This window comes from Vicugna pacos, chromosome 13 (genome assembly GCF_048564905.1).
Source record: "Vicugna pacos chromosome 13, VicPac4, whole genome shotgun sequence".
Taxonomy (NCBI): domain Eukaryota; kingdom Metazoa; phylum Chordata; class Mammalia; order Artiodactyla; family Camelidae; genus Vicugna; species Vicugna pacos.
This window is the reverse complement of record NC_132999.1, coordinates 59,159,412-59,180,297: the sequence shown is the minus strand read 5'-3', so window position 1 is coordinate 59,180,297 and position 20,886 is coordinate 59,159,412. Positions and strand designations below refer to the sequence as shown.

The following is a 20,886-nucleotide window of genomic DNA, read 5'->3' as shown; positions in this document are numbered from 1 at the left end:
AAGGAGAGGGAGAGAGAAGGGGGACTGTTTGGTTGGTGGAGCAGTAAAAACACACACAACATGGATTATTAATGTCACCATCTTCTATGGGCATGGTTCGTGGCTTCGCGAAACAGTTACAAGAGTGACACGAAAGATTACTGATCACTATTAAAAATACAGTAACAATGAAAAAGTTTGAAATATTGCAAGAATTACCAAAATGTAACACAGAGACATGAAGTGGACAGATGTTGGAAAAATGGCACCGATAAACTTGTTGGATGCATGGTGGCCACAAACCTCCAATTTGTGAAAAAAGCACTATCTGCGACACACAATAAGGCAGAGTGGAGTAAAATGTGGTGTGCCTGGCCTGGAGGTACCAGACTGCTCACTCAGGAATGATTAAGATGGCAGATTCTATGTTACGAGCGTTTCACTACAATTACAAACAATGGCACAAACCTCCTTGAAAGCAATTCTCCCACCAGTTACTGTCAACTACTCTTATCAGCAAAACACTTACAAGGTGTTGTTTATGGACGCCCACTGTCTGTAAGTTATCTTCTCCTGTTTTCTCTTGATCTCATTCCAGTAAGTCTGTGTCCACCTCTCCGCTACAGAGGCTCTCAGGGCCACTCTCACTCCCCTGGGGGCAACATTTGACCCGAGTGACCAGCCTCCTCTCTGAAGCAGGTTTTTCACCAGGCCCCTGGCTCTCTTGCCATCTTTGGGTCGGGGGGCGGCTGGTCCCTCTGCCTCTTCGCTGCTTCCTCCTCATCTTGGCCCTAGTGAATTTCATTTCCCACTCTCCCCTGCGAGTCTCATCCAGCTTCATGGCTTTAAGAACTGCAAATGCATCCTGCCAGCAGCTCCCAATATTTTTGGTGGGGGGTAGGTAATTAGGCTTATTTATTTGTTTATTTATTTATTATTTTTAATGGAGGTACCAGGGATTGAACCCAGGACCTCATGCATGCTAAGCACACGCTCTACCACTGAGCTATACCTTCCTCCCCTTCTGCACCCAGTATGTGAATGGACAAGTAGTGACTGTGCTCTTATTTCACATCAGGCGCTGTGCTAGGTGATGGGATACAGCAGGTCCTAAAACAAAGTGGATGGGGGAGAGACAGTAAGAAAGCACACAGCTTATGGCAAATGGCACAGGTATTAGATTAGGAGCATTAGATGCTTCTTAATAGCATCTAATCCATGTTTTCTTTGCACCAGATGGCATCTCAGGATAGAGCTCATTCCCTTTCATGTTCATGGAGTAATTGCTCTTAAGCACAGTACACCTGACTCATGGCTGGGCCATAATTAATAGGTAGTAGTCTTTTCAAAAAATGGATTCATGCACACATCCAAGCCACATTAAAATTTCAACTGAGAGTCCATGCAAAGTCTGTTGCCTTTCTGTATGAAGAAAATGACTCTGGACACAGAGGACAAAGGGACGGGGGATCCCCCTTCTGGATCAGGAAGTCAGGGAAGGAGTCAGAATGGCCATCATGCAAAAGCCCAAGAATGATAAATGCTGAAGAGGGTGTGGAGAGAAGGGAACCCTCCTACAATGCTAGTGGGAATGTAGTTTGGTGCAGCATTATGGAAAACAGTATGGAGATTCCTCAAAAAACTAAAAATAGACTGACCATATGATATAGCAATCCCTCTTCTGGGTATATATCCAGAGGGAACTCTAATTTGAAAAGATATATGCACCCCAATATTCATAGCAACACTATATACAATAGCCAAGACATGGAAGCAACCTAAATGTCCATTGACAGATGACTGGATAAAGAAGCTGTGGTATATTTATACAATGGAATACTGCTCAGCCATAAAAAAGAATAAAATAATGCCATTTGCAGCAACATAGATGGAACTAGAGATAGTCATTCTAAGTGAAGTAAGCCAAAAAGAGAAAGAAAAATACCATTTAATATCACCCATATGTGGAATTTGAAAAAAAAAGGACACTATGAACACATCTACAAAACAGAAACAGACTCACAGACATAGTAAACAATCTTATGATTATGGGGGAAAGGGGGTCAGAGGGGATAAATCTGGGAGTTTGAGATTTGCAAATGTTAGTCACTATATATAAAAATAGATTTTAAAAAAGTTTCTTCTGTGTAGCACAGGGAACTATATTCAATATCTTGTAATAACCTGTAATAAAAAAATATGAAAATGAATATATGTATGTGTATGCATGACTGGGACATTGTGCTATACACCAGCAATTGACACACTGTAACTGACTGTAGTTCAGTTAAAAAAAAAAAAAAAGGAAGTCAGGAAAGGGACCAGAGGAGCAGAAGCCTAAGGAACAGAGGGAGGAGCTGAGCATAACCTGGGACCAGGGTGGGGCACAGTGAGAGGAAAAGAGAGGGGCCAGGTCCAAAGGGCTCCCACTGTCCAGCTAGGGTGGGCAGTGGGCAAAGGTGATCATGGAAAACTTGTGACCGGTGGAGAGACATGGCCAGATCTGTCCTTTGGAAAGATGTCTCCAGGTGCTGCAGGGAGGGTACATTGCGGGGGGGGGGCTGTGGGGACAGGGATGCTAATCTTGTCCTTGGCTCTCATGCCCTCTTGTTACCGCCCTTCCAGTGGCTTGTATTTGTATCCCTTCTCTTGCCCAGCTCAGCTGCTGCCACTCCCTCCTTTGCCTCCACAGCTCCCCCCCGTGGCTTCTCTCTGTGAGCTTTGCCAGCTAATATAGATTCTCTTAATGCTTCCCTCCAGTTTCCTTCCAGGAAGCAGTGCAGCCCTGGCGGCTCAGCTGTCACTACACATGTCCTGAGCACCCAGTCTGCAGGGACCGGGGCTTCTGAAGTTGTCAAGCTCCCATACCCGGCTCCTTAGGTAGTTTCACCATCTATACAGTGGGGGTGATGACAGGCGACTGGGTGTGAGGGGGTGTAGAGGAAACTCTTCCCACGTGTCTCCTCTACTCTCCATACTTCTGACACTTCTGATCACCACACCACGCAATTCTGTGACAGCCGCTGGGTGTGCTACAATTTAACCAAATTCTGACACGGTCTCCCTGATGGTAGCGTCAGATCCCACAGGTTAAGGGCTCAGTCCCACAAGACTGCCTCCTTTTCACACACCAATCTCAGGTCCAGGTTGTTACCTGTGCTTCTGACTGACCTCTTATACGACCACTAATGGGTTTGATTAATTTGCTAGAGAGGCTCTTAGGCCTCAGGAAAACCATTTATTCACGAGGTTACCACAAGGGATACAGCTCAGATTCAGGAACAGCCAGGCTTGTGTGGGAAAGGCTGATGCTCCCGTGCTATTTCTGGGAAAGAGCTTTCCAGCACCTTCACTTGTTCAGCAACCTGGAAGCTTTCTGAACCCCGTCCTCTTGGGGTATTATGGAGGCTTCATTAATAGACATGATTGATTGGATCATTGGCCATTGGTGATTGATTCAACCCCCAGCCCCTCTTACCAACCCAGAGGTAAGGTGGTGGGGCTGAAAATTCCAACCCTTGAATCACGTGGCTCATTCCCCTGGCAACCAGCCCCTATCCTCTGGGGCATTCCAAAAGCCTCCTATTAACATAAACTTAGACGTGGAGTTTGATAGAAATAACAAGACACTGGTTTTACCCTTATGGCTCTGGAGCTATTTCAGAACTAAGGACACAAGAATAAATGCTAGAACAAAAGATGCTCCCGTTGCTCTTCTCTCGGGAAATTCCAAGGATTTTAGGAGTTGTGAGTCAGGAATAGAGGATGGAAATCAAACATCTGTTTCTTATAAATCACAATATCACAGCGGGCAAATCTGGAGCAATTGAAGGCAACCACCTGCCTGTTGGGTTAACTAGTCAAAATGTGCCAGATGAAGCCCCTCCTGCCTCTTTCTGTTCTTTAACTGAGACAGAACAAGGAGTTTCACTAAGGCTGGGCCAGCTTGGGTAGGAGGGAGCCACTTTTGGATCCCCCTTCACCTGGTTTCATTCACGCATCATTGTCAGCACATGCCCTGATGGACTGGCACTGAAGTCAAGAGTTGTGGGCCCTCGGAACCCACCTGCCTAGGTGTGAATCCTGGTGCCACTACTTCCTGTCTGTGTGACCTCAGGCAAGTTAACGAAGTTCTCTGTGCCTCACTCTCCTTATCTCTAAAATGGAGTTAAAATAGTACCTCCTCCAGAGTGAGGGATTACACAAATTACTATGTGTGAGCTACTTGAAACTGTGCCCGGCTCATAGTAAGTGCTCAGTATTAGTTGCTGTGATGTGTGTGTGTGTGTGTGTTCTAAGGATGCAACAGAATGCAAGGTGGGCACAGACTCTGCTGGAGCCAGAAGGTCGTGCAGGCTATGCCAGTGCAAAATGCTAAGAAGAAAAATAGAGCAACATAAGGGGACAGACAGGAGTGTAGGTGCTGCTGGTTTGCAAGCGGGATTCAGGAAGGCTTCTCTGAGGAGCTGGCATTTGAGCAGAGGCTTTGAAGGGAGGGGGGACAGACTTGGGACCCTGGGGACAGGACTTGAGGTTGGGAGGGTGGCTTCAGAAGCCAGGGGAGGGATGCTGGGTTTTATTTCCTGCATGAGGGGATGGTCCGAGCCAGGGAGTGTGAGAAGTTCCACAGCATTGTCCGGTCTAAGAGTTGGGAACCTGAGCTTCAGTTATATTATCTCCATAACTGCCCTGGTAGATAGTCAAGGTACTCATTATCCGTGCTGTGCAGTGGAGGGGCGGGGCTGGCTGGGTTTGATATTTGTCTAAGGATGGTCAGTTTACTGTGAGAGGCTCCTGATAACCAGTTCCTTAGAATTTCACTAAAGTCAGTGAAACCCGGATTTAAAGGGGAAGTGCTCCCCTCCACCTCACCGCCCATACCCCTTCCCTCAGCCCACCCCGGACTCCTCTGCCCCACCTGGAGCTTCATTCATATTCAGAGACCAGCCACCAGGGCAGCACCTGGAAAGCTGGGAGTTTGGCCTGAGAGGCTGCATGGGGACAAACCCAAAGGTTAGGAATTCTGGGATTGCACTCTGGCTCCATCCAGAACCTGCTGTGTGAACTTGGAGCAGCCACTGTCCCTCTCTGGAGCTCAGACTCCCTCTGTGAGATGATGAGGCTGACCCCTCAACTGTGGTCTATCCTTGGTCCTTTGTCCTTCTTCCCACAGGGTGACAGTACCACCCCTGCTCCAGGTGTCTGCATTTTCACGAGAGACTCTGGACCCATACTGTCAAATACAGAAGCCACAGGGCACTTGAACCATGGCTGGTCCAGACAGAGATGAGTGAAGTGTAACAGGATTTGAACTCCTGAATTCTGAAGACTGAGTACAAAATGAATATAAATTCTGGGTCTTTTGTGATTCTGTATAAATTTTAGGATTACTTGTTCTAGTTCTGTGAAAAATGTCATTGGTAATTTGATAGGGATCACATTAAATCTGTAGATTGCCTTGGGCAGTATGGCCATTTGAACATTGTTGATTCTTCCAATCCAAGAGCATATGCAATAGCCAAGACATGGAAGCAAACTAAATGTCCATTGACAGATGACTGGATAAAGAAGCTGTGGTATATTTATACAATGGAATACTATTCAGCCATAAAAAAGAATAAAATAATGCCATTTGCAGCAACATGGATGGACCTAGAGATAATCATTCTAACTGAAGTAAGCCAGAAAGAGAAAGAAAAATACCATATGATATCACTCATGTGTGGAATCTAAAAAAAAGAGGACACTAATGAACTCTTCTATAAAACAGAAACAGACTTGCAGACATAGTAAACAAACTTATGGTTACAGGGAGGGGAGGACGGATGGGAAGGGATAAATCTGGGAGTTTGAGATTTGCAAATGTTAACCACTATGTATAAAAACAGATTTAAAAAAACCCCAAATTTCTTCTGCATAGCACAGGGAACTATATTCAATATCTTGTAGTAACCTTTAATGAAAAAGAATATGAAAATGAATATACGTATGTATATGCATGACTGGGACATTGTGCTGTACACCAGAAATTGACACATTGTAACTGACTATACTTCAATTAAAAATAATAAAAATAAAGACAATTAAAAATACATAAAATATCTCAGTAAAAATATTTCTATTGATTACATGTTGAAATGATAATAGTTTGGAGATATTAGGTTAAATAAAATATCAACATTAATTTCACCAGTTTCTTTTCACTCTTCTTAATGAGGCCACTAGAAAATTTAGAATTCTGTATATGGCTTTTATTATATTTCTATAGGATAGCGCTGCTCTGGAAAGCAAAATGCCCTCCAGATCTGATTGAGTTAATTCATATTGAAAATGACAGCTCCCTCTCCCCTGAGAGTCCCTGCCTCTCCCATGGGACTCTTAACAGTACTTATCACCTTCTCAAATATTGTGTAATTTATGTATTTGTTATATTTATTGCCTACTGTCTTCTCCTCCTGCTAGAATGCAAACTCCAATAGGGCTTTTTTACAAAAACATGTCTATTTCACTCAGTGATGTAGTCCCAAGTACTTAGAACACTGCCAGGCATATAGTAGGTGCTCAGTGGATGGTGAATGAATGAACGAATGTAAGCAAAGGGAGGGTAGGGAGTTCCCGGTTGCCCAGTTTTCCAGTTTTTGTAGAGAAGCTCCAAATACAGATTTTCACATGTGATCTCCAACTTCTAAAATGTAACTAATTTTAATTAGTTTAAAGTTTTGTGTGGGCCAAAAGGAACACTTCTCTGCAGTTCTGGCTACCTGTCTACACCCACTCTAGTCTAGATGATCTGGAGGCCAGGTAGGGAGGGGCCTGATAGCGGGGAGTACTGAGCAGGGGCCCTCAAATCTGCCTGCCCCAGAAAACTTGGCCCCACCTAGTCCAACACGCATTTCAGGGTCTAGTATGGGTGGTAATTAAGGGACGCCCCCATCTCCTGCAGCCCTTCACCTGTTGTGTGCCTGAAACCTGCAGCTTCGGGGACCACAGCCTGAGTGCGGGAACCAAGGGTGGACCTCCCCTGTGGCCAACACAACCCCTTCCCCTCTGTCAGGCCAACATTTGACTTCTTTGTTTCTTGGTTTCCTCACAACAGTATGTATGTGTGTGTGTGTGTGTGTGTTTAAAGAATTGATTGTTTAATGTGACTAATTTTTTTTTTTTTAGTGGAGGTACTGGGGATTGAACCCAGGACCTCATGCATGCTAAGCATGTGCTCTACTACTGAGCTATACCCTTCCCTACAACAGATACATTTTTGCTGTAATAGTTGAAATTTAGGGCAATGGGCTGGTGCAGGAAGGGCTGATGCTGTATTGGAGAGGGCTCCAGGCTCGTGGCAGAGTCCTGCCTTGTCCTGTGGTCTTTCTGTATGACCTTGAGTGAGTTCCTTCCCCCTCCTAGTCCTCAGTTTCCCCTTCTGTACAGTGAGGGCTTTCGACCAGCTCTGCATTTCCAAACCCATCATCTGGGTACCTGGGTCCCCCTGCAGACTCCCTCCATTTGAATCTTTGGGGCCAGGTTTTCCCTAGTGAGGCCTCCATCTAAAATTGTACACCCCTCCTTCCTACCTTGCTTCCCTGCCTTATTTTCCTCTGTGGCACATCATGGCATGGTGCACTCTGTATTTTATATTGCCTTTGCTTATTTTCTGTCTCTCCTTCCCTGCTGGTATGGAAGTCCCAGGAGGGCAGGGATTTTTTTTTTTAATATCTGCTTTATTGGGGAATAATTTACAGAAAACATAATTTACCAGTTTCAAGTGCATACTTCAATGAATTTTGACAACTGTATACTGCCTCGTGACTTCAACAGTCAAGATATAGAGAAGGGGAAGGGTATAGCTCAGTGGCAGAGTGCGTGCTTAGCATGCACGAGGTCCTGGGTTCAATCCCCAGTACCTCCATTAAACAAACCAACCAACCAACCTAATTACCTCCTCCCCAAAACAAAGAAAAAGATACAGAATGGTTTCCTCACCCCGAAAATTTCCTTCCTGCTCCTCCTGAATCAATCCCCTCCCTCCAGCCCTCGCTCCTGGCCACCACTGATCTGCTTGTGCCATTCTAGTTTGGTTTCTTCTGGAATATCACAGAAATGAAATTATTATAGTACCTGGTTTGGTGTGATCTGGGTTTTTTCACAAAGCTGATACTCCTGAGGTGCCTGTATCAGTAGTTTATTCTTTTTTATTGCTGAGTAGTGTTCCATTGCATGGATACATTGTAATCTCTTTATCCATTCTTCTGTTGATGGACATTTTTTAACATTTTTATTGTGGTATGATTCCTATACAGTAAACTACGCATATTTCAGATGTATAATTTGATGAATTTTGGTCAATGTATATATACACTCAAGAAACCGCCACCACAATCAAGATGGCTAACATTTCCATCACTCCCCAAGAGGTACAAATTTCAAATTCCTAATTTATCCCTTCCCAACCCCTTTACCCTGCTGGTAACCATATGTTCTCTATGTCTGTGTGTCTGTCTCTATTTAATAGGTAAGTTCATTTGTATCCTTTTTTTAGTTTCCACATATAAGTGATATCATATGGTATTTTTCTTTCTCTTTCTGACTTACTTCACTTAAAATGATGATCGCCAAGTCTATGCTGATGAACGTTTTGATTATGTCCTGTTTTGGGCTAGTATGAATGAAGCTGTAATGAACATTCATGTATAAGACTTTGTGTGCACATGTGTTTTCACTTCTCTTGGGCAGCTACCTGGGAGTGGGATAGCTATGTGGTAAATGCATGTCTAGATTGATAAGGAACTGAGGCCCAGAGACTCTTAAGTGATGCGGGTTGAAGGAACTGTGTCCTGGCATCTGCATTTTCAACAAACTCCCCAGGTACGGTCAGGTGCTATGTGCTGGAGGATCTGGACCTCGAGATTCTTCTGCTCTGATGAGCTGCTTTCCTTCTGCCTTCCGTCTTTGGAGCCTGGGGTTTTAAGCCCAAACCTCAGCCTCTGAGGGGACCCAGTGTTGAGATTCTGATGGGTTGATCCTGCCTCGGAGAAACCCAGGCCTTGTTTAGGAGTGAGTCAGCCCACAGCCACCTTTATTAGCTTAGCATCAGGGAGGATAGTAATTATTAGTATAAATATATACTCTGGCAACCTTGCTGGTCTGCGTCCTGATCTGACTTTTTATGAGCCTAAGGTGTTCTTCCTGCCCTTCTGGTGATAATCCAAGATGAAGCGTTCACTTGTGCATTTTTTCACAGCACCTTCACTGAGTCTTTTCTTTGCGACACAATGTCTAGGGACTGAAAAAACATTAGTGAAAAAGATAAAATTTCTGCTTTCAGGCTGAGGAAAGATAACATAGGTATAAGTAAATTAATCAGATAATCTCAGCTCAGGTAGCATTAAGTTCTGTGAAGATAATACAACAGGGTAACGGATGAGGGAAGCTTTAGACAGGGCAGCAGGGAAATCTTTGAGGTGGAATATCCAAAGCAAGAAGTCATCTATATGACTGTCCAGAGCTGTCTCGTAACCATATGTCTTTGGAGCACTTGAAATGTGGTTAGTTTTTATTGAGATGTGCTGTAAGTGTAAAACACACACTGGATTTTAAAAAATTACTATAACCCCCCCGAAATATCTAATAATTTTTTCGTGTTGGCTACAGGTTGAGATGATAATATTTAGGACATATCCAATTAAATAAAAAATATTAATTTCACCCTTTTCTTTCTCCTTTAAAAAAATGTACCAACTAGGTAAATTTAAAATTACTCTGCAACTTGCATTGTGTTTCTATTGGACAGCAGTGGTTTAGGGGAAAAACATCCTGGGTAGAGAGAAATGCAAATTCAAAGGTCCTGAGGCAGGGACTGGAGAGTGGGCCAGGGTGGGGGCAAGAGTGACAGAAAAAGTAATGGATTTAATTTAAGTGTAATGGGGAAGCGGTTTTAAGCAGGGAAGTGGCGTGGTCAGTATGATGTTTTAACAGACTCCTGAGGCTACTAAGTGGAAAACTGACTGTGGACGGACCGTTGCAGAAAGAAGAATTCCAACACTGTCCGAGCCAACATGTCCTAAATATTATCATCTCAACCTGTAGCTTTCCCCTGGGACTTGGTTGCCCCTTCTGTAAAGTGGGGCTTTTGGGGCCTTTCTCCCACTTCAGCCCCCGTATTCCAGAGCCCTGGAGGGGCCGGCAGTCCTGCAGGAGCGGCCGGCAGTCCTGCAGGAGCGACTGTCGGAGCCAGAGGGCGTCTCCTCGATGATTCGGTGCTCGGCTGGCCAGGCGCCGGCGCGGCGCCCGCTCGATTGGTCGGGTCGGGGCGGGGCGGGCCTCAGCGCCGCCGGCCAGCGCCATTGAGGAGCGGCGGAGAGGAAGCGCCGCGCAGTGCCGGGCTGGGGCGGGCGGTCCGGGACAGCGACAGGTACAGGCCGAGGCCGGGCGGTGCCGGGCGGCGGGCAAGGCCGGGGGCCGCAGGGCGGGCGTGGGCCCGCGGTCGGCCGCTCCGGCTCCGCTTCTGAACTGAGGGCCCGGGCCCGCCTGCGGGGAGCGCGGCGCTGGGAGCCCGGGGACGCCGGCGTCCGGCCCTTCCCTGGTCCGAGCTCCTCAGGGAAGTCCTACCGCGTCCGAGCCCCCGGCGCCGAGCCCCCGCGGGCATCCCAGCCACAGGCTTGGGCGTCCCGAGCCTCCCGGGGCTCTGGCGTCCGTGTTCTGGGGAGTCCGAGTCCCTGCCGGACCCGGCACCCTTTTCCAGGCTACGGGCAGCCAGGTGCCGTGGAATTGAGGGGGTGTCAGCCCGCTTCTCCCCACCGGAGCCCCGGTCTTACGGCGGGAGCCCGGTGTATGAGCCCCCCGACCTTATGCCCAAGAATGGGGCTTCGGCAGCGCTCCAGTGTCTTCACCTCTCTCTTCTCCAGCTTCTGGGGTCATGTTGTGGGTTGGGGATAGCAGGCCTCAAACTTCTCTTTACCCCTCGCCCCCCGGGGTCAAGCCCTGGCTTAGCCTGTCCTCCCGTGTCTGGGATCTCCCGCTCCGGGGGTCTCCGTCCTCTGAGGCGGGGCGTAGGGTTCTGAGAGCAGAGGGGCGGCGGGCGGGCTGTGGGAGCCTGGGCACTGGGAGTCCCGGCTCCTGGGAGTCTCGTCCCTGCGGGGCACCGGGCCTGGCCCTTGCCCTTCTCTGGCCTCGGATCTCAGAGTTCTCTGGTTCCCGCAGCCCTCAGCCCCGCAGCCTCCGCGCCCGCGCCCTGTTGCCAGCCCTTCCTACTCAGGGTTCCAGCTGCCGGTCGAGGGTGGGGCCTGGCTCAAGGTCATGCCAGGCTGTCTGCCCCTCTGTGGGCTGAGCACTGATCCCCAGTGTCACCTGTCCCACCGATTAGGGGAGGCCAGGTAGGGGTGAGTGCCAGACAGCTGCCTAGAAGCCCTGATGGACCGGAGTGTAAACACTTTGGGATTCTGGCCAGTCTGGCGGCCCTTCCTGACACCGGATTCCTTAAGGGAATCCTTGAAGTGGCCTCAAGCCTGGTCTAGATGCTTAGCAGAGCTAATGGATGCTGTCTGTCTTGGGCCTCAGTGTATCACCCAGGGCGTCTTACACAAGGCTTCTCACCTCATCTTTTAATCTGTGCTTTCAGGAGAAGTAGGGTAGAGTGTGATCTTGTGTAGACTGACAGTTGTTTCCCTCTCCTGGACGAGCACTTGTAGTTGGCACTTCAGAGAGAGTTTGTTGGCATTTAGGGCCAGAATCAATGGCAGTAACTTAAAAAATTAAGAGTACTCCGATTTTGGCTCTTTGCCTCAGTGTGTTTGGAGTCTACATAATAAGACAAGATTAGCTGGGTTCACGTTTTGTTTTCACGAATTTCCTCGTTTAAAGTTATAATAAAGAAATGTTTCTTTACTCAGGCTGTTAAACCTTTATTATTTTAAGGAATTTGTTACTTAACCTCTTCTTTAAATAAATGTGCCCAATAATCTTTAGCAGATTACACAAAAGGTAGCTTAAAAAAAAGATCTTTGGAAAGAAATTTGTATTTGCCAAATGCTACTTATTTACTTACATGTTTTTACTGTCATTGTTGGCAAATAAAAATTAATTTTGTCTGGAAATGCAAGACACTGTTGACAAATAAAAGCCAATTTCTCCTGGATGTTAACTTCTGTAGAGCCTTGTGTTTTGGGTTTTTGTTGGGTGGAGGCCTTTCAGTTGGGATACAAGTATCTCCTGGCACTAAAATGAATCACTGGAGGTGGGGCAGAGTGCTTGGGAAAGATCCTGAAAGGACTGGTTCCAGGTGGGATGCCTGCCATGGCAAACCTGAAGTGTCAGGCTTGGTGGGCTGGTGTCTGACATGCCTGGCTCAGAGCACGATTTGGAGCCCCCAGTTCTAAGTAGGATCTACTGGCTGAGCAATCTTAGAACCCATTTAAACTTTTGCGTTTCAAGTTCCCTCATGTTCACTTTCTGTAATAAAAATAATCTCTGCATTTTTTATAATACTAATAAACACCAGTTATAATGGGTAATAGTAATTCAGTAGTCAGTGTAATTACTGTGGCTGGAACCAGATGATTTCTGGTGTTTGTAATCACTGACTAAGGTTGTTTATTGTATCAGCATCATCTGGTGCCCAGGTACCAGTTCTGGGACATTTAAAAACAGTGATAAACCACTGCTGTCTCCCTTCCATTTATATTATTTTATGAATGATCCTGATGAACAAATTTGCAAAATTGACTTCGGGAAGGCTTAAAGGATCGGTGCAGAATATGAAGTTGATACATATTCTGATATGATACAGTTTCTTAGGCTGTTTTTGTCTTAATCTAGGACAGCGTTTCTCAGCCTTGGCACTGTTGGCATATTGGGCTGGATAACTCTGCTGTGGGGGACTGTCTTGTGCAGGGTAGGAAGTTTAGCAGCTTCTGTAGTCTACTAACAAGATACCAGTAGCACCCCTCTCCCAGTCATGGCAATCAGAAATGTCTCTGGACATTGCCACATCACATCTGGATGAGAACCTCTGATCAGGACAGTCTAGTCCCCAGATCAATCACCAAAAGCAAGCAGTTTAATGATCAATTACATCGAAAAGATACATAACTTTGAATTGTATGTAACTTTTGGAAAATTTGTAAGTGGCTCTTACTTGCAGCTTCTTTAAAATACAGGTGTATTTGTTGGGCCCTCCCTTTACTAGCTGGGGCGTCTTACCCCATCTTTTCTTAAATCTGTGCTTCACATCCATCCACCTTGAGGGGAGGTCGAGTGGGAAATCAGCTTGGAAAAATCTGGTTTTCCTGTTCATTTTCTTTTTTTTCTCTTTCATAGATTTTTCTGTGACCATGAGAGAGAGGAACAAAGAATGATCCATGATTTTTAAACACCTTGTCTTGAGGATATAGTCATGTTGGAAGGGCTTGTAGCCTGGGTTCTCAATACCTATCTGGGGAAATACGTCAACAACCTGAACACCGACCAGCTTTCTGTTGCACTTCTGAAAGGTGAGTACGTGTCTCTCTTTTTGGTGAAGCAGGATTTGCAGATGGCATTTCTGTTTTTTATATTCTTTTTGTCATAGTGAGAATCATAAACCCTAACAGCCAGATGGCTTTATACTAAATATGTGTAAAATGTTCTCCCATATGACACCGTTTATTATTACAGGGTAACTGAAGTAAGCAGCTGTATTGTTGTAGATTTTAGGGGACTGTTAAATATTAAAAGGAAGAAAAGACCATACTATTGGTGACTGTGCTTTGCTCCAGTTTTTTTTTTTTTTTAGTTTTATGAAGCTTTATGGAAGCAGCCAGGGTCTAGTGACAATGGCACTGGCTTTGGCTTCAAATCCTTCTGTGTTACTTGTAAGCTATATGAACAAGTCATTGGAATTCTGAACCTCAGTTTCTTCAGAAAACTGAGAGGTATATTACCCTCTACAGGGTTGCTGTAAGGTTAGGTGGAGTGTCTGTTAAAACTCCTATCCTGCTGGTGTACAGGAGACACCCAGTAGGAGTTTTTAAATCTGTTATTGTGAGGTCTTCCAACAGAATTTCTGAGGTCTTGTCTTGCTGAATAGAAAAGAACCTAAAGCTCGAGACAGTTTAGCTTTTCTAGGCCTGTACTTGGTAAATGCGGCCCACTGGTTTGATGGGCTGATTGGAAAACCGCTTTCTTCTCCTTGTTATCATTTAAGGTCTCTTTGCCCAGCTCAAAATAGAATCCTTTCACAAATCTAGAGAAAGATGATGAAGTTAGTATGCAAACATATAAAATCATAGAAAGTGGAAAGGAGACCTCAAAATAGTGGGAACCTCATGGGCTTCCCAGGAGTGTGGATTTCGGCAGGTGGACCAGGGCAAGGTAGTGGGGCTGGCAGTGAGGCAGATGTTTGTGCAGTCTGAGCGCAGGGTGCCGGTGACTTACTTGCTCCAGCAGTGGCATTCTCCAGGTTGTTCTGACCCTTCGAAACCAGTGAAATGATTGTGGCAGCGACAGGACGTGGGGAGCTCTGGCGATCATACCCCCCGGCTTCCTTCCTTGCGCTGGGAACAGAAGTGGGTTCTTTCCTGTTCTTCTCCTGCTTTTCCTCCTGCCCTTTCCTGGAAGGGAGCTGCTTATTGGAGAGAAAGTGGCCGGCTCTCAGGGAAGGGGTGTGTTAAAAGTACAATAGTAGTTTCAGGCTCATCTCTTTGGTCACTTACTGAAGTCCTCAGACACACTGTGAAGCCAACCAGGTTATACAGGGCAGGTAACAGGGCCTAGAAAGAGAGCTGCACACCGCAGCGTTGCTAATAACAGAGCTGGCTTTCTCAAGAGTGCTACAGTAAGAGGAGGGATATTTGCTAAAGAAATGAATAAATAGAAATTTGTAGTGTCTGATAAGTTACGGAGTCTATACTAACAATAGATTTCTAATCTCAGCAATTTTAGACAATATACCTTTGTAATGACAACTGTGTTTGTCTCTGAAGCTTTCTACCGCTTTTTTGTGCTTATTTCTTTTTAAAATGTATTCTCTATGGCTTTTAATGAACCTGTGGAATTTGAGGAATGTTTCTCCGCAGAATAGAAAAATACTTTCTCTAAGCCTTATTTTTCTTATTGTAAAAATGGAGAAGATAATAGTATTTCCTCATATTTTTGTGAGGATCAAATGAAGAAATGCATATGAAGTGCTTGGCACGTAGTAAGTTCTCATTAAATGCTATTATTATTAGTATTAGTTTTAGTATTAGTGTTACCATCACCATCGTCATCCCAGATCCACCTCTATAGTCCCTGCCCTCAGAGAGCCATTAGCCTGTCCGGGAGACAGAAATAAGTGTACAGTCATACAAGGCAGTGCGTATATTGCATTGTTAAACTGGAGGTACAGGCATAATGCAGTGGGAGGGGAACCATTCATCTGTCTCTAGGACTCTGGCAAAACTGTTCTGGAGGTGGTTTTTAAGTGCGTCTTAGCCGGATTTTGGTCGGTGGCCCCGGGGTGAGTGACCACATTCCAGGCCAAACTAAGCGTGTGAGCAGAGGCAGAAGGCTGAGGACCCGCAGGGCGTGTTTGGGGTAGTTTGAGGCCAGAAGGTAGCGGCTGCCGGTGCTGTGTCAAGGAGTCTGGACTTTGGGCATTTAGATTCCCCCTCCTTTTTCTTTTTATAAGCTCTGAACCTAGATTTGGCCCTTTAAATGACCTGAAGCCGAGGGCGGAGAGTGAAGTAATTATTAGCTATTACTTAAAGTTACCAACCTCTGAAGTCACCCCAGTTCTAGTGACTAGATTTCTTGTTACTCCGAGGTGAGGAATTTCTGTATGAGAGAAAGACATCCACACATTAAGCCTGCAAATTATCTGCCTGGAAATCAGTGAACATTATCATTTATGAATTGCTCACCTGTGCTGGGGCCTTGTGGCTTGGTCCCTTGGAGGGACCTTTCCCAGCAGGGCCAGCTGTGGGTGCATGTGAGGGGGTAGGGAGGTAGGAAGGAAGCCTTTGGTCTTGAACCATGACTGCTGCTGTTCTGCCTGACCCCCTTGTTTTTGACTTGTGTAGGCTGCCGCTTCTCCTCATTCCTTCCTTCATTCTTTCCTCCGGGGCCTCCTCTCCTTTCTAGAACACCTCCTTTGCTCTCTGTGCTTCGGCTTTAATTTTTCATTGCCTGGATTGCCTACCATTCTTTCCACTTTTCCATGCCGAACAGCAACCCAGGAAACCTAGGGCCATCCTCCTTTGTGACAGATTCAGGTATTGGAAAATAGGGCAAATGATTCAAATTGCAAATGTTGTTCTTCAAAAGAAGAGAATCTATATACTTTCCTCCCTTTAAGTCAGTTTCAGCTGATTAGGAACATGTCTCATGTTTTTTTCAATGATCGTTTTCTCCCCAGACATGGATACAGGGTTGCTTCTGGGTTCTCTGGGATTATGAACTTCTCCTTTTGGTTAGTCTTAAGGTATATAGAGTCCCATGTGGACAGATGTTCCTGCAAAAGTCTGAAAACTAAGTTGGGTGCATTTGCTCAAAAGCTGCCAAAATGCTAGCTTTGAATACTTCTTTAGAAGCCAGTGGCTCACAAGTCTTAAACAGTCATTCAAAGGGAAAATAGTCAAGTTTCTTGTATTAGTTTGTCTTTGGAGGAAGACTTGCTTTCCTTTCTTCTGGGTTCTCTTACAAGCTAACAGTTGCTGGGTGATTACTGTCTGTGCTCCCTGTTCCTGAAAATATATTTCAGAAAGATTTAAGTGACTCAGAAATTGACTTGTGTTATACAAACAGTTTTATAAAATGATGGCTATCCCGCCAGCTCTTTGAGGATGGAGAACCTGCCTGCCTTTTTTTTTTTTTTTTAATATTCCCAGTGGCTAGCACAGTGCCTAAAACAGAGTAGGGATCAGTGTCTGTGTGTGAAGGAATGAGTCCATAGCTGGGAGAGTTGGAGATCTAGCTGCACCTTCTTGACTGTTCCTTCAAACTGCCGTGGAGACATCTTGTTCTTTTAGGTTGAAGTGATTGTAAAAGCTGGGTCTGAAAAAGACCTTCAGTGATGGTCCTCTTCACGCCTCTGCTCTCTGACTGGTATTACACCTGCCGATGGAGGTGCAGAGGAGAACATGGGGTGATCTCTCCTGAAGAAAGAGTATAATTCTTTTTGATGCTCAACCTTATCGAACTCTCACAGGCTCTCAGATACTGTGTGGAAGACACCCATTTTGTGTATGTGTGGTGGGGATAGGCAGTGGGTAAGGAGAGCTTGTTAAAAATCGCAAATTTCTGTGTTTCAATCCCAGAGGTGTCTGGGAAGGGGCCCCAGGAACCCGCATTTCAGCCCAGGTGATTCAGATATTAATGGTGACTATTAGCCTAAACTAGGGGTCTGTAAACGGGCCAGCTTGACCAGATCCTCCTGCAAGCTGAGAATGGCTTTTTCATTTCTATTTCTTTATTTATTTTTATTTTTATTTTTATTTTTATTTTTATTTTTTGAAATAGAGGTACTGGGGATTGAACCCAGGACCTTGTGCATGCTAAGCATGTGCTCCACCACTGCTCTACCCTCCCCCTGGCTTTTCCATTTTCATAGGCTTGTAAGAAAAAGAAAAGAAAACAAAAAGTGAATATACAACAGACACTATAAGGCCTGAAATACTATCTGGCTCATTAGGAGCCCAAATTAGATCCCTGCCTAAATCCTTTATCTGCTCGTAAGCTTCAGCTGTTACTTACCTGTCAGAGTGGGCTGGTCAGGAAATTAGTTCAAAGAAAGCACGTTGGTGTAGCCTGGGCCTAGATGTGAAATTCTCCCTTTAACCTTCACTGATTTGCACATGGTAGGCACCCCCTCATTTGTTGGATAAACATGTCATGGTGTCTTTATTTTTTTAGGTGCTGTTGAATTAGAAAATTTGCCTTTAAAGAAGGATGCCTTGAAAGAACTGGAATTACCATTTGAAGTCAAAGCTGGTATGTGGAACAAGGGAGAGGGAGGCAGTTTTGAGTCTTTCATTATTTGGGACATGAAAACTGAGAGCCCTTGAGTTTGGCTCTGTTTGACCAGGAGGAGGCAGGCTAGGAAGGGGAGAGTTTAGATCAGTCTTCAAGTGTGGTCTCCAGGCCGCTAGTATCAGGATGATGGGAGTTGGGGGGCAGTGGTGGTGGGGAGGCCAGGTGACCCCCACACCTACTGAATCAGAATCTCTGAGGGAGTGTCGTTGAACCTGCATCCCTTTTTTTTTTTTTTGAACCTGTAGGTTTAATAAGCACCCCAGACAATTCTTACGTTTACTAAAATCTGAGAACTTCTGTTCTAGATACAGGGGGTTTTATTTTCAGAGAATTCACTATAAATATCACCAAGAGACAGTTTATTCTGTTGAATGAAAGGTGGGCTCTGAAACAGTGTGCTTGTGTTTCTGTTCCATATCTGCCATTTTTTGGTTGTGTGACCTTGGGGAAGTTCCCTAACCACTCTGTGTGTGCTTATCTTTAAGATGGGATAATAATAATACCTACATCGTAGGGTTATTGAGAGGAGTACATGAGTTAATGCATTAAAATTACTCAGAACAGTGCTCAACACACTCAGTAGATGTTTGCAGGCTTTATAGGAGCCTTGCAATTACTAGATTTGGTAAGGAAACAAGAATATTCCAGAGTAAAAATATTCTCTATCAAGTGATCACTTATAAAATTAGTCCCTCTTTAGACACCCCTCATCCTTCAGCAATAGCCTATTGATGTCAGTCAGTCTTTCCCTTATTTTGAGGGTACTTAACAGTAAAATGCAAGTACAATGCAAATCAGTCGCTAGGTGAAATAAAGTCGAAATCTTGTGAGGGATCTAGGCTTTCTGGAAGTCAGTTCAAGTGATGGATGAACTGCCAGAATCACAAGCAAAGGCACCGACAAATCAGAACCTTGAAGAGACTCAAGGATGATGACACTAGACGCTTCCAGAAGGGTCGTACTTGAGTATCAAAGATTAAGAGAGGCTCTTGGGGAAAATTGATATTTTCTAATATTTTTGAAAAAATGAACCTTTTTTTGTGTTCTGCAAAAATTAAATGAAATGTAACAAGTTATATGTTGCTGTCATATAAATGTACCCCCAATTAATTTAGGTAAGAGTTGCAACTGTGCCCTGATTATTGTGTTGTGAAAGCTGGTGTGTGGTTTCATTTGTAATGTAATTTTATTATAGAAAATGTACTTTCATTTTTCTAGAAAAAGTAACAATTAAAATGTTTTTTCATTATTTGTTGTAAGGTTTCTTCATTTGTTGTTGGATTACACAGTCGATCACTGGGTGTTAATGATACTCTGTTATCTTAAACATAACAGATGGATCCTGTTCAAATTCTAGATCTCAGATGGTAATGATCACATTCTGATAAGATGTGATGCTTTCAGAGGTAGACTGCTGCTTGGGCTGTGTGGATCTTTGAGAGGTCCATTAGGACAGTTCACATGTTTTATGCATTATTCCCTAGAGGTGACTTGCCTCTTATTAATTGAATTTAAAGAATGCTTGTGTTCTAGAAGGCTTGGCTGCAAGTGGTAGAACTTGGAAAGTAAATATCACAGTCCTACCAGGCCATTTAGCTTTTCCATCAGCCCGTGAAGACTCGGAGTTCTTTCTCAATGGAGTGCCACCACAGCGTCACCTGTGTTTCAGTTGTTGTGTTTAAGACTGGACATGTTCTAAGTCTGATAACTCCTAATAAAGATCTATCAGCCAGCTAATTAATAATGAACAAGAAATGAGTTTTGCTCCCACAGGCTCGTGTAGGTGTCATGGGAAGAAAGACAGCCCTGGGAAGTTGAATATGTGGTCCTGTTGGAAAAGAGGTAGTTTCCAGAGGGGAGAGGTTGCGTTTGATGTGGTAAAGTCACACTGAACTTTTTCCAGCTTCTAATTTATTATGCCTCATTCTTACAGATCTCAGCCTACTAACATTTGTTTCACATGTAGGAAAACCTGCTGATTGTTTTCTTAAATTAACAAATAAATGGTAAAAATAGTAATACTCCTTAAAGAAAACAAGAATGATACAGGAAAACAAAGAATTAAAAATGTGTTCGGGGATTTAATAAGACTTCCTTTTTCCAGGCTTAATTGGGAAAGTAACCCTTCAGATTCCCTTTTACCGCCCCCATGTGGACCCTTGGGTGATCTCCATCTCCAGCCTTCACTTAATTGGAGCCCCCGAAAAAATACAGGATTTCAATGATGAAAAGGAGAAGCTGTTGGAAAGGGAACGCAAGAAAGCTCTCCTTCAAGCCCTGGAGGAAAAATGGAAGGCAAGGCGGAAATCCTTTGGGCCATAAGAGGTGGTGGTGAGACTCCTGAGAGCGGAGCACTAGATTCTGATAACAGCGGCTCTTTCCTTTGTAGAACGAACGCCAGCAGAAAGGGGAGTCCTACTGGTATTCGGTTACTGCCTCGGTCGTTACGAGAATTGTGGAGAATATTGAAGTAAGTCCTACTGACTTTTGTACAGTATGAACACAGAAGGGATCGCTCAGGCTGAAGTGCATTTTTGCATCTTAGTTGCTTGTTACTTGTGGTTTTAATGATCACAAGGTGTCTGTACGATGTCCCTTTTCCTAGGCGGTGCCAGAGGGGAAACTGGAAAAGCCAGTCCAGCTCTGGGCATACACCGGTTTCTCTTGCTTCAGTTAGCATGAGTAGGAGTTTTCGTTCCACTTATATTTGGCTTCCTTTTCCTTTTGAATGTGGGAATCCTACCTGCTGAAGGATTTACCTTCTAAGGAGCCAGGTCACCTGAGTCCTCATGCCTGTATTGTTTCAGGGCAAATCACTTAATCTCTGAGGTCTCCGTTTCTTTGTCCGTAAAACAAGAGAGTTTGGATGTATGGTTTCTAGTTGGTTCCATACGGCATTGTGAACAGCCCGCTAAGATATTTAAT

The 20,886-nt window shown here is 44.8% G+C and overlaps 1 protein-coding gene across 8 annotated transcripts in view; it reads left to right on the top strand.

The window, feature by feature from the left end:
• The first annotated feature begins 10,309 nt into the window (after positions 1 to 10,309).
• Positions 10,310 to 20,886, top strand: part of VPS13D (vacuolar protein sorting 13 homolog D) — a 224,918-nt gene continuing 214,341 nt past the window's right edge. For 7 of the 8 annotated variants that reach the window (XM_072975362.1, XM_072975361.1, XM_072975360.1 and 4 more), the window contains exons 1-5: positions 10,310 to 10,387; positions 13,291 to 13,463; positions 17,842 to 17,919; positions 20,066 to 20,256; positions 20,351 to 20,431. In XM_072975362.1, coding sequence (XP_072831463.1) covers positions 13,367 to 13,463; positions 17,842 to 17,919; positions 20,066 to 20,256; positions 20,351 to 20,431 — 447 coding nt within the window. In that variant the 5' untranslated portion in view covers positions 10,310 to 10,387; positions 13,291 to 13,366. Of the gene's footprint in view, positions 10,733 to 13,290; positions 13,464 to 17,841; positions 17,920 to 20,065; positions 20,257 to 20,350; positions 20,432 to 20,886 lie in introns of all 8 variants that reach the window. The other variant, XM_072975359.1, reaches the window with a different exon arrangement.